Source organism: Leuciscus leuciscus (genome assembly GCF_965113295.1).
Source record: "Leuciscus leuciscus genome assembly, chromosome: 12".
Classification (NCBI taxonomy): domain Eukaryota; kingdom Metazoa; phylum Chordata; class Actinopteri; order Cypriniformes; family Leuciscidae; genus Leuciscus; species Leuciscus leuciscus.
The window spans coordinates 32,858,315-32,870,213 of NC_138736.1; the positions used below are offsets into that span (position 1 = coordinate 32,858,315).

At 37.8% G+C, this 11,899-nt stretch overlaps 1 protein-coding gene across 9 annotated transcripts in view; it reads left to right on the forward strand.

Moving 5' to 3' along the window:
* pou2f2a (POU class 2 homeobox 2a) overlaps positions 1–11,333 on the forward strand; it is a 52,193-nt gene extending 40,860 nt beyond the window's left edge. For 8 of the 9 annotated variants that reach the window (XM_082186182.1, XM_082186183.1, XM_082186184.1 and 5 more), the window contains 8 exons: positions 157–357; positions 1,608–1,749; positions 1,836–1,984; positions 3,458–3,649; positions 3,901–3,949; positions 4,039–4,186; positions 5,818–5,891; positions 7,093–11,333. In XM_082186182.1, coding sequence (XP_082042308.1) covers positions 157–357; positions 1,608–1,749; positions 1,836–1,984; positions 3,458–3,649; positions 3,901–3,949; positions 4,039–4,186; positions 5,818–5,891; positions 7,093–7,400 — 1,263 coding nt within the window. In that variant the 3' untranslated portion in view covers positions 7,401–11,333. The remainder of the gene's footprint in view (positions 1–156; positions 358–1,607; positions 1,750–1,835; positions 1,985–3,457; positions 3,650–3,900; positions 3,950–4,038; positions 4,187–5,817; positions 5,892–7,092) is intronic. The other variant, XM_082186190.1, reaches the window with a different exon arrangement.
* The last annotated feature ends 566 nt before the right edge of the window (positions 11,334–11,899 follow it).

Consider the following 11,899-nt stretch of genomic DNA (forward strand, 5'->3'; position numbering starts at 1 on the left):
CTATATAGTCAGTCAAAATGTGTTGCCTTTCAGGGGTAGAAATGATGTAATGCAAAAATGAAGGGAATCTTTTGGAATGGGTTTGAAATTGAAGGCTCTGTCTCACAGTAGATATGTGTTTGAGAAAGTAGTGTGTTTTCCCAATCTGTGCTGTAGCGTCATCTTGACGACAGGCTGTGGTCATTGCAGAGGGAGAAGAATGTGGAGAGCGTTGTGAACTCCGCCCCCTCCTCCGCCCCTCCCATGAGCTCCGTTCCCACAGCGACGCCCCATCCCGAGGAGCCCAGCGACCTGGAGGAGCTCGAACAGTTTGCCAGAACCTTCAAACAGAGGCGAATTAAACTGGGGTTCACACAGGTGTGAAACAGTTTTCTGTCACAGTTGACATAAGAATCAAACTTAAAAAAATAGACATGAAAAACAATTAAACCTTCTTTCAAGACACTTATTTTTGAGATGCTGTCAATATCAAGTCAAGTCAACAATTATTAAATTAATTAATTTCATCTATGAAGCAGTTCTGCAGAAAACAGTGATGTCATTGTCCAGCTCGGTTCAGTTCTCATCCAGTAGCGTCAGTGCAGTCAAATCAATAATAATGTTGAATATTAATTAATATGTACAATGAAACCTAAAGAAAACTTGTCATATACACTGTAATATTATGTATATAATTAAGGGTGGCCTATGGCATTAATTATAATCATAATGGTCATTCTGAGCCATTTTAAATCTTTATTTATTTTGTATGTATGCAACAATCATGTTTTCTTTGTATTTATATCAAAATGATACAATACTTAATAGATAGATAGATATATAGATATTAATAAGATTTTGTGTATGATTTGGGGAGGCATTAATTAAAATAACTAGTCATTATGAGCAGTTTCTAAAATGTAATTTATTAAATGTAATATTTTAATGCATTATTTGGGATCAGACTTTCCTTATTTAATTTTCTTTTTAAAGAAAGTTGGCAAAAAGGTCTAAACCAATAACGAAGATGCAACCAGTTGGAAAACCAGTGAGAAATGTAGCTTTAGTTACAATATTCAGTGAAGAAAATAAATGAGGAGATAATTTGTGAGAAAATAACACTAACACAGTTGTGTGAGAAGAAAAAAAGTTTTTTGATTGAAATCTATGGAAGATTGTTTCCTCCACGGAATAAAACAATTGAAAAGATAATTGCGAATTTAAAATTTTCGTCAGAATATAAAGTCAAAATTGCAAAATATAAAGGCCAATTCTGACGAAAAGAAAGACTGACTTTTTCTCTCAGAATTGCGAGTTCATATCTCACAATTCTGACTTTATAACCCACAATTGCGAGTTTATATCACGCAATTCTGAGAGAGAGAAAAGTCAGAATTGCGAGATGTAAATTCGCAGTTGCAAGAAAAAACTCGTATTTGTAGAGATTAAAAGTCGCAATTACCTTTTTTTATTTTTTTATTCAGTGGCGGACACAAGCTTCCATAGAAATCACATGGTATGTCTGTGAAACACAAACTTAACAGTCCTCAAGCTAAACTAGTCCTGTCTGCTTATGGATAGAATGATGAAAGGAGCGAATGGTAACTCTGCTCCGTGTCTTCATGCAGGGGGACGTCGGTATGGCCATGGGGAAACTGTACGGCAATGACTTCAGTCAGACCACCATCTCACGTTTCGAGGCTCTCAACCTCAGCTTCAAGAACATGTGCAAGCTCAAACCCTTGCTGGAGAAATGGCTGAGCGATGCAGGTGTGTGTTTTTGTCCCTTTTCTCATTGGTGTTTCATGTTTGCATTCTTTACGATTCGTGTTTGAATGTGCGTGTTTGCGTTACAGAAACCATGGCGATAGACAACATGCTTCCGAGCCCCAGTTCACTGTCCTCACCTCTGCTGGGCTTTGAAGGGTTGCCTGGACGCCGCCGAAAGAAACGCACCAGCATCGAGACCAACGTCCGCATTGCCCTGGAGCGCAACTTCATCTCGGTTAGTCGGACTCATGAACAACACACACACCGTGTGTACCACCAAATGTTGCAAGATTTTAATTTCCTGCTACAGAAATCATGTTTCGTTCAAATGACTCGTTCATTTGACTTGGTTTATTCCGCACAGCACACCTCAGCTTCATGACCTCCTTTTTGCTGTCTCATGATAAAAATAATATTGGTTCTCTTTTTGAAAATGCTGAATCCATTTTTTTCTCTCTCTGGAGAAACAGAAGTCTACCAGCAAACTAATTTATTGCAATATACAGTATAAGAATTATGTCACCACATTAAACCCCATATACTTCTGGCATGATTGTAGAAGTATTGCTTGAGCATATTTGTATGCATTATAAACATACAATATCATAGGCCAGTTTACCTAACAGTCCAGAAGGTTGTCCATGGACACATATAGAAGTTTGAAAGTGGTTACCAACCAGAAAAAAATAAGAAATAATAAAACAACATGATATTTTTATAAATAAAATAAAAAATAGTAATGAAATATAATGAAATATAATAATATATAATATAATGCATAAATGTAAATATATAATTATACATTTTATTATATCTTATGTTAAATTGCTTGCAATGTTGGTAGTCTGTAAGTCGATATGGATATAATAAAATAATAAAATACAATTCCAAAATATAATATATCATATATTAATAATCTTATAATAATTTGCTTGCCATATTCATTTATAAGTTTGGATAAAATAACATAAAATTGAAATAGAATTTATTGGTTTACATGGTAAGTGGAACAACAATAATAGCAATAATAGGTGAATCTAAAAACAAAAAGGAGTCAAGGCACAAACTTTTCTAGACCATTCCAATGTTTTATACTAAACAATACAGATTTATTAATCCCCAAGAGACAGTTTAGTTTTATGGCTGCACATGAGTCACAAAACCTCCACAGTCACACTTTTTCATTGGTAAGCACCACACCTGTGTTGTAAGCTTTTTTCCAAGGAAACCCATCAACCCTAAGATCAAGTCAAGGCAAAGAGCCAATACGCTTGAGGCGCCTCATGCTGCTTCTTTTCTTTTCTAAGTAACTCATTCTGCCGGTTGGCATTACGCTGACAGAAACTTTCATTATAAAGCATGGGCATTTAATTATAAAACAGATTATATATCAGATAATACAGCAATTATAAAACAATTAAAAGTCATATGTCCTATCAAGGGAGCTTCATGAATAATTTGATTTTAAATGAATTTTAGAAAGAAAACAAATTCCTCAATGTAAATTCTCACTCTTATTAGTTCAATAAATCAGTGTTTAGATGCATTGAGTACCAATTGCGTCTTTGATTCACTGCATGCTTTTTCTCACAATATTTTGTGCATCAACATGAAATTGTTTTGGGCTGAAACTTGGTCTTGGCCTGAGTGCAGGTGTTTGGCATGTCTCATGTACTCATGCATCTCACCTCACCCTCACCCCCTTTAGAACCAGAAGCCTACCTCTGAAGAAATCCTGCTGATGGCCGAGCAGCTCAACATGGAGAAGGAGGTCATCCGCGTCTGGTTCTGCAACCGACGGCAGAAAGAGAAGCGCATCAACCCCTCCAGCGCCACCCCTCCGCTGCCCACTCAGCCCCCAGCACAGACGCACAAGCCCCCCTGCTACAGCCCGCACATGGTACACCCACTCATGGCTTTAGCGATTGATCTGGCCCAAAGCCATTTCGACTGACAGTGTTGAAATGTTGTTTGGATGGTGCATGGTGAGAATGGGTGCAAATGTGGTATTAAAGAGACATGTCTGGTCGTGTTTGAATAATGTTCTACCATAAAATGAAAATTGGGCCTTTGAAAGTAAAGGAAAATATTAAAGAATGTCATTATGAGATGTATGTTTGTTAATTAAAGTCTCTTTCCTTTTTTCTATAGATGTCCAGTCAGGGACTGGTTCAGGTCGCTACCAGTCTCAGCACAACAGGTGAGAAGAGCAGTTAGAATGAATAATAGTGTTGTTCACTTCACAGTTGTGGTTACAAGGACAGACACTGAATCTCTCTCCGTACGCAGCCATCAGTCCCACACCTTCTGTGGCCTGCCCTCTCAACCCCAGTGGACATGGAGTGTTGAGCTCCGCCCCTTCTTCAGTGACCCCGCCTCCTCTCTGCACAGTGAGCCCCACCCCGCCGAGCCTCGGCAGCCCTGGCCTGAACACAGGGTAAGAAGCTGTTTCATGTGTTTAGGGCAGGAAAATGCTCCTTTGACACTGTTTGAATTTAAAATAATAATAATTATGAGAATTCATAAAAAAAATTAATAACACATATTACATAATTATAAATTATTCTAAATATGTCATTTTAAATAAATTATTATTATTATTATTATTATTTAAACAATTATTTATTTAGGTTGTTTAGTTCAACTAAGAAAGTCAAAATGTTATGAATGTTTATTTATTCTTGTTTATTATACTTTTAAACATTAGACATTTTAAACAATACTTGTAAATTTGCACAAATTTGCACAAATTCAATATGTTGTACATAAGATAAATTATCTTAAAGCAGGAATGTTAAAAAAAGAACATTAATAATAATAATAATAATAATTAATAAGAAATTAACCCAGTCAATTATTTGTTTAGGTTGATTTAATCAACTAACAACTTATAAATTGAGTGATAAAATATTGTAAATTATAATTTATTCTTATTTACCACATCTAAAAGGGGTGGTGGCGCAATGGATAAGACACATGCCTTTGGCGTGAGAGACCCGGGTTCGAATCCACTGTGAGACACCAATGTGTCCCTGAGCAAGACTAAGTGTCTTGCTCAGGGACACATTGGTGTCTCACAGTGGATTCGAACCCGGTTAAGTACCCCTAGTTGCTCCAGAGGCGTGCGACCTCTGACATACATAGCAATTGTAAGTCGCTTTGGATAAGAGCGTCAGCTAAATGAATAAATGTAAATGTAAATGTATTTATGATACGTCTATAATATTCAATGATATTTGCATAAATCCATTTTAAACAATGCTTGACTATTAAAAAATGATGATGATGATGATCAATTATTTAGGTTGATTTAATCAACTAACAAATAGTATTATTATTTTAATTATTACTATTATTAATCAATTATTTGTTGATTTAATCAACTAACAACTAATATATTGAATGATAGAATATTGTGAAATGTAAATTTTTTTCTTATTTATTATACTTTGACATTTAAACAATATTTGCACATTTGCAAAATGTAAATTATCTTATACCGAGATTGTTACAAATATGTATAATAAAAATTATTATTATTAAACCAGAAAATCAGGTTTTTGTTTTGGTTGTTTCAACCTATATTTGAATCATAAAATATTGTGAATGTTAATTTATTATTATTTATGATACGTCTATAATATTCAAGGATATTTGCATAAATCCAGCATCCAATGTTCTATATTACCTCAAAGTTTCACGATCATAAATTTGAAGACCGTGATAAAAACACATCATCATTCTGTCAGCAGCTTTCATTATGACTAAGCATCCTGAACTGAAATAATTATAGCTTTGCTGTAGTCTTATCAGACTTGTTTTCACGATAAAATCTCTATTCTCAGTTGTGTTCCAAACCTGTCTAATTGAATGTGAACAGCATGCTGAACTTCTTGTTCTTGAGTTTTCTCGTCTTAATGTCATTCTTTCCAGCATGTGAAATGAACACGAACTCCACGATGGACATGGTTGTTCTTGAGATGTCACTAAAAATGCTTGCTTCTCTCTGCATGTATGAATGGCGTATGTTTGTGGACACGTGTAAATGACACATCACACACATTACAGGAACACAATGATGGGTGTAAGCACAGGAATGAACCAGGCCCTCATCAGCAGCAACCCTCTGGCCACAATGCAAGGTTTGTCATAGAGGACGAGAAAAACAATTAAATGAAGATTTAATTAAAAGATATACATTAAGGAACTTGGCTAATGGGGGATGAAACCTCCCATCATTCACCATCAAAAAGCCTTCTACTATTTTCACATATTCATCACATCTTCATCCTCACTTCTTACATATATATGTTTGTCTGCGTGTGTGTGTGTGTGTGTGTGAGAAGAACTGTGTTTATGCACCTTGTCTGTCTCTTTCAAAAGCACTTGCCATTTCTATGCCCTTATATTTGTTCTTGAGCTCATATTCATCCTCATCACTTAAAACCCTTTTCCAGCAACACCGTACTGGAGCCGACGCACAATCTAGAACTGCTACATTTACCTCAAAGAATAGGCAACTCTGGGTCAATGTGTTGCCTTACAGTTGACCAAACACCCCGTTTCTGTTTTTTGTCGTGTTGCACAGCTACTTCAACCAGTTTATTTTCCCTGTCTGTCTATATACAGTATATAATCGCAATTAACATGAAATCGCTCTTAAAACCGGTTTGGCTTATTGCGATTATGAAATTGTCCAATAAAAGACAACATTTAATAACATGTTTTTACTCCAAACTCACTTCATAACGAAAGTTGAGCATCTTCTGTGAGATGATGTGGCGTCTTACACTGTATAAAATACTATGAAATAATATCGTGTTTATTAGTCATGTTTAATCAATCAGAGCGTTTCAATCTTCTGTTGATGATGCCCATATGGATTTCCTGGAATGACATGCGTTATCGTACTTCTACATTCTAGAATGTATATAGAATGTGTATATATATATATCATTTTTTTGGTCCACTCGTTTTAGCACTTTTGACCACTTCCACAGGTAGTCGAAAACGGATTTGACCAGATTGCTTTCATCTGGTCTTTCGGTTGTCAGAGGAGAAACGAAACCTTATGCTCTCCGTATGTTTTTTTTTGTTTTGTTTTCTCTAGTCGTGTTTATATATAAATTGCGTGAGCTTGTTTCATCCATTAGATCGAAGATCTGAAAAAGTCCATACATATACCTGCCCAAAGAACCTCCCCTCGAATAAATCAGGACAAAAGTGGTTGAAAGTGGACAAAAGAGACGGATTAAAATACCGGGTGTAAACGGATATGTCTCACTCGCCCTAATTTGCTCTCTTTATTTCTCTCTTTCCCTCTCTTCTTTCATCTTTTTACAGCCCTAGCTGCCAGTGGTGGTCAGATTCCCATTTCCGCTCTTGAGGGCAGCGGTCAAATGTTCCTGGGTGGAGCTGGATGTCCAGGAGCTGGACTGCGCCAGTCCCTCTTCCTAAACCGCCCCACTTTACTGCCCCTGGCGAGGAGCGCAGGCATGGGTGTGGTTGGCCACCCCAGGGCTTCTCCGCCTCCTGGCGTCAGAGGCCCAAGCCCAGACTCGTGCTCCGTCTCCCCCTGCTCAAGCCCCGCCTCCTTCTGCTCATTAGGTGACGCCTCACCCCCCCCTCTGGGCGGAGCTATGGCTGAGTGACGCCCACACCAAGCTACTGCACTTGAGGGGAGTCAGAGGGACGGAAGAATGAAGACAAACAAGACTCGCCTTTTCAACCAAAGCCATCTCTCAATCCCTCCATTTCTCTCTTGTGCTCTCTCTCTCATTATGTCTTTGAATGCCAAAAATACAGAGAAATGAGCAGAAGAGAACAGGGATAAGGAGAGAACAGGATAACGGGGGACTTTTTAAACCAAAAAATTGATCTATTCAGCGTGGAGAGGTGGCCTCAATGGAGCTACTTTGGAGAATGTACATTTATTCCTTTCTGAATAGAAAAAGACAAAACTACATGAACAGATTTTTTGAGGGCAGGGTCGTGAGCCAAAAAACTTTACGAAGAAACAACAACAGAGGAAAACGGGTGGCAACGAATGGAACAAAGAAAGGACATTTGACAAGTGTCACTGGATGGTAGAAAGAGAAACCAAAAAATAAACACATGGAAGAAGAATGGAAAGACTCACAAAGACAAAAAAATGACGAAAAATACCAAAACCAAAATACCAAAAATCAAAACCAAAAAATCGGATAGAAAAGCTTTAACTAAGACTTTGAAACCTGAATTGTCCAGGATCAGATTAACTCTACAAAACACCAAACACCTTTTGCTCAATTTTCATTGTTTTTCATGCACCCCATATAATGTAAACTCGTTTCTTTTCTTTTTTTTTTACTATTTGTAAATGTATTTCTCAATCTACCTCTGCTATCAACTATTTAGATTTACTCATTCTTTTTCATTCCATTTTCATCAGCATTTTTTCCTGTCAAATTTAAGATGAAAAACACAGAACGACAGAAGAATTTTGAGGGATTTTTTTCTCCACTTTAAACAGTATTACACACACATACACACAAACACACACATATACACTGAAGTTACTGTGATCCCGATTCCCTTTCCATCACTGATCATCCGCTGGAATCCATGCCTCAAACTTTGACACACTTTTCTTGGATACCAAAGCATTCGTCTGGCCTTTTGCGTCAGCTAAAAAGCGCTCAGACGACAAGACCTCAGACATGTCAAAAAATCCAACGTACACAAGGAGAAATTTTAAAATAAATCCCCCTGAGCCCCCAAACCCCTGCCCTCCATCCTCTCTGGACCCCTCTCCTGTGCCTCGGGAAAAAAATGTGTGGTGAAAAAGGCCAAACGGAGAAAAGGAACGACAGGCAAGAGGAGCAGCGACTGAAGAGGATCCGAGGAAACCTGCAGGGGGAAATCCAACAACCGAGATGCGGAGGGGAGACATGTGATGTCGGCGTTTTTATTTTTTTCAACACAAGGATTAAACCAAAAATGAAACCAAACCAAAACCAATGGACTAAAACTGAACTTTACTCAATGGAATGAAACCAAATACTAGGAGTGGACCACGGGAGGTGGACAAGGAGGATGTTTTTTAGAGTAGCAAGACTCGATGACGTGAAAAGACTCAACGTGGCTTTGACCAGAAGATCATTCCTTCACCTCCTCCCTCCTTTCCGTTAAGTCGATGCTTTCACTCTCCTTCCTGGACGGGAGAATATTTATTAACCTCATCGAACTGAACTTCAGAATATATATATATACATATATATTTTGTTTTATTGCTTTTTCCTCTTGGTCTGTCTGTTTATGCTGTATGACTCGTCTCATTGCTTTATATTTTTGGGATAATGGGGTGACGTATTGCCTATTTTCATATTTCGTGTGTTTCGTCATTTTGAATTGATCGTTCCGGGGGGTTTCCCTCATCAGGCGGTTTGAAACAATACTGTGAACATGTAGCTTCCAAGTTTTGCTTCGATTGCGAATGTTGTGAAACGATAAGCCAAAACTGAAGAAATACCAAAAGCGAAAACTTTTTCTTTTTTGACACCAAATAGCAACCTAACCAATGCACAACGCGTGGAGAAAGACCGTATTGGTGCTAGGTCTCTTCGAGGAGAGATAGGGAGCAAAGAGTGAGACGTGTGTGAGACGTGTGTGAGTGTGTGAACATGGAAGCTCATCTCCAGCATGGAAACCAAACCGAAACACGGCCGGTAAGCCAACTTAACTTTCGCCCGGCGTGTCGGCCAAACTGTTTTTGACTATGTGATCTTAGACGCATACAAAAACGTTGGCAAACGAGAAATGTAGAGGTTGTGGGGGACGGGGTGGGATGGGGTTTAAAAGCAACTGGAAATCCGGTTGGCGTTACACTTCTAGAGGGAATGTACCTGTTAGTGCTTTGATAGATTTTGTAGGAAAAAAAATCTATGTTCAACTGCTTACTATTGCTAATGTAAAAAAAAAAAAAAAAAAGGATGTGATAAAAATAGTCCTTATGAAATGTTGATGATGATGACTTGATTTTAGACCAAAAGCTTTAAACTGTCTCTCTTTGATTTTTTTTTCCCTCGAAAATTTGTATTTATTGTGTGTGGGGGAGGGTGTATCAAGGATTTATATGTTTCCAACTCTTCATCTTATTTATTGGCTTATTTATGTATTTATAGCATTTTAATTTATCGATTCGGCCTTTTTTAAAATCTTTGTAAAACCAAACTGGGGAAATGTGGGGTCGCTAAAAAAAAAGCAAGTGTCAACAAAGTTTTTGAAACCAAACTAGTTACTAAAACTGACTGTTGTTTCTGTGGGTAACTTTTCAAAAAATCTGCCCACCGCTTTCGAGAGATGAAAAGTTTCCAAACTATCTCTATAACTTGATGTAATATAGTTATGGGCAAATTTTAAGCATAACTCTTGTTCCAGTTTTTTCTTTTTATTTCGATTTTGCTCTATTTTTTAGATGCGTTGGATGAGGGAAAAAGAGTGAGAGAGATACGCTTCTGCATATACCTCATGTTTGATTAGAAATGCCAAATAGATGGAAAAAAAGCTTTAAGAATTTGACAAAGGGGAGCAGAGGAGATGTTGCTCAGGAGAGGGTCTTTTTAGCGTCTTTTTCGCGTGAGTATAAGGGTTCACAGACTTCCCCAGATTATCTATCCAACGTCCGGTTCAAATATCCGGCCCACTATCGGTGTTGAAGAACAGTTGATGGCAGATTTGGTTTTCACATCGGTTTTCTATGTGTACGTTGCTCATGTGATTATTGGTTTTTGTATATATCTCTGTGTGTTGGTGTGTGTGGACGGCTCTGCTGTAGAGGGCCCTGAATGATACCAAAGTTAAACCTCTACCGCAGGACCTCTCACATACTAGACGCACTCAAATGCATGGACGTTCTTGTAGACATGCACACGCAAAACTGTTCTTCAACCATATACAGCAGGAATGTCCGAGACTGCAGCGTTGTCATTGTGCAGTATGTTCTGTTGTTTTGCATTGCCAAATAGAGGTAAGGCATTGTTCTCCGAATTCTTTCTTTCTTTCTTAGCTACATTCAAATTAGAACTTAGAACAGTTTTGTTCAGTTATGTTGACAGTTTACGGGGTTTAAATGAATATCAAATGCAACATATTGTTTGCCTGTTTTCTTTTGTTTTTTCCCTTCAACTACTACAGCTTCAATCCAAAGGTAACTGATTAGGTCAACAAAGGAAGATTTTCTTGCTAAAACCTCAAGAGTTGAAACCAAAGAGTTCTGCCGTAACATGTTGTCAGGAAACATGCAGATGCTTTTCCTTTTGTTCTCAGAACACATACCCGCTTCTCTTTTTGACATTTGATGTTGATCATGATGATGGTAACTACATGACGATGGTCACTTTCGACTCTGTATCTGCGTTTTTGCGAAGATCCTTTTTCCTCTCTGTCGGTGTGTGTCTCGCTCTTACCTCAGAAGCTCTTCATGGAATTTGTAATCCGCTCTGGATTTCAATCTGGATTTTGTTCAGAACTGTTGAACTGTCTGTTACTCATCGCTCTCTGTGTGCCTGTTGTATGGGGTGGGAACGGGGTGGGCAAAGACGGGTGGGGGCCAAACAGCCAATAAGTGTTAGGATTAAAGTGCAACTTTAGACCAAAAATGTGTCCATGTCTGGTTCTGTATTTGTTTTCTCCTTTATCTTTCAAAAAGCTTGAGGATTTTAATTCTACACTTGAAGTCCCCCTGTGGTGAAAATCAAGCTTTTAATGCTGTTTATATGTCTATGTCTGGTGTTTTTGATGTTCTTTAAGACAAACCATGTGCACATCTATATGTCAACATCATTGCTGAGTATTTTGTCCTTAAAACTGCAGTGAACCAAAGACCATCTCAAAAACGCGGTTTGAAATCGCTGGTGTTTCTGATGTCACAAACTACCTTGTAACCAATCACGTCAACGTGTGACCAATGAGTGGATCTCTGAGCGTGTGCGAGTGAGTGGAGGCGGGGCTCGTTTTCATATTCATAGAACCACGTATACTAAATGAAGCATGAGTGTAGAGTTACATTCAAGCAATTTTAAAGCATGACAAAAAAAGTCGTTGAAATTAATCGTTAAATTGTTTTTTAAATATGTAATTTTGTTGATCAAAGGTGAGTTTTAAGGGATCA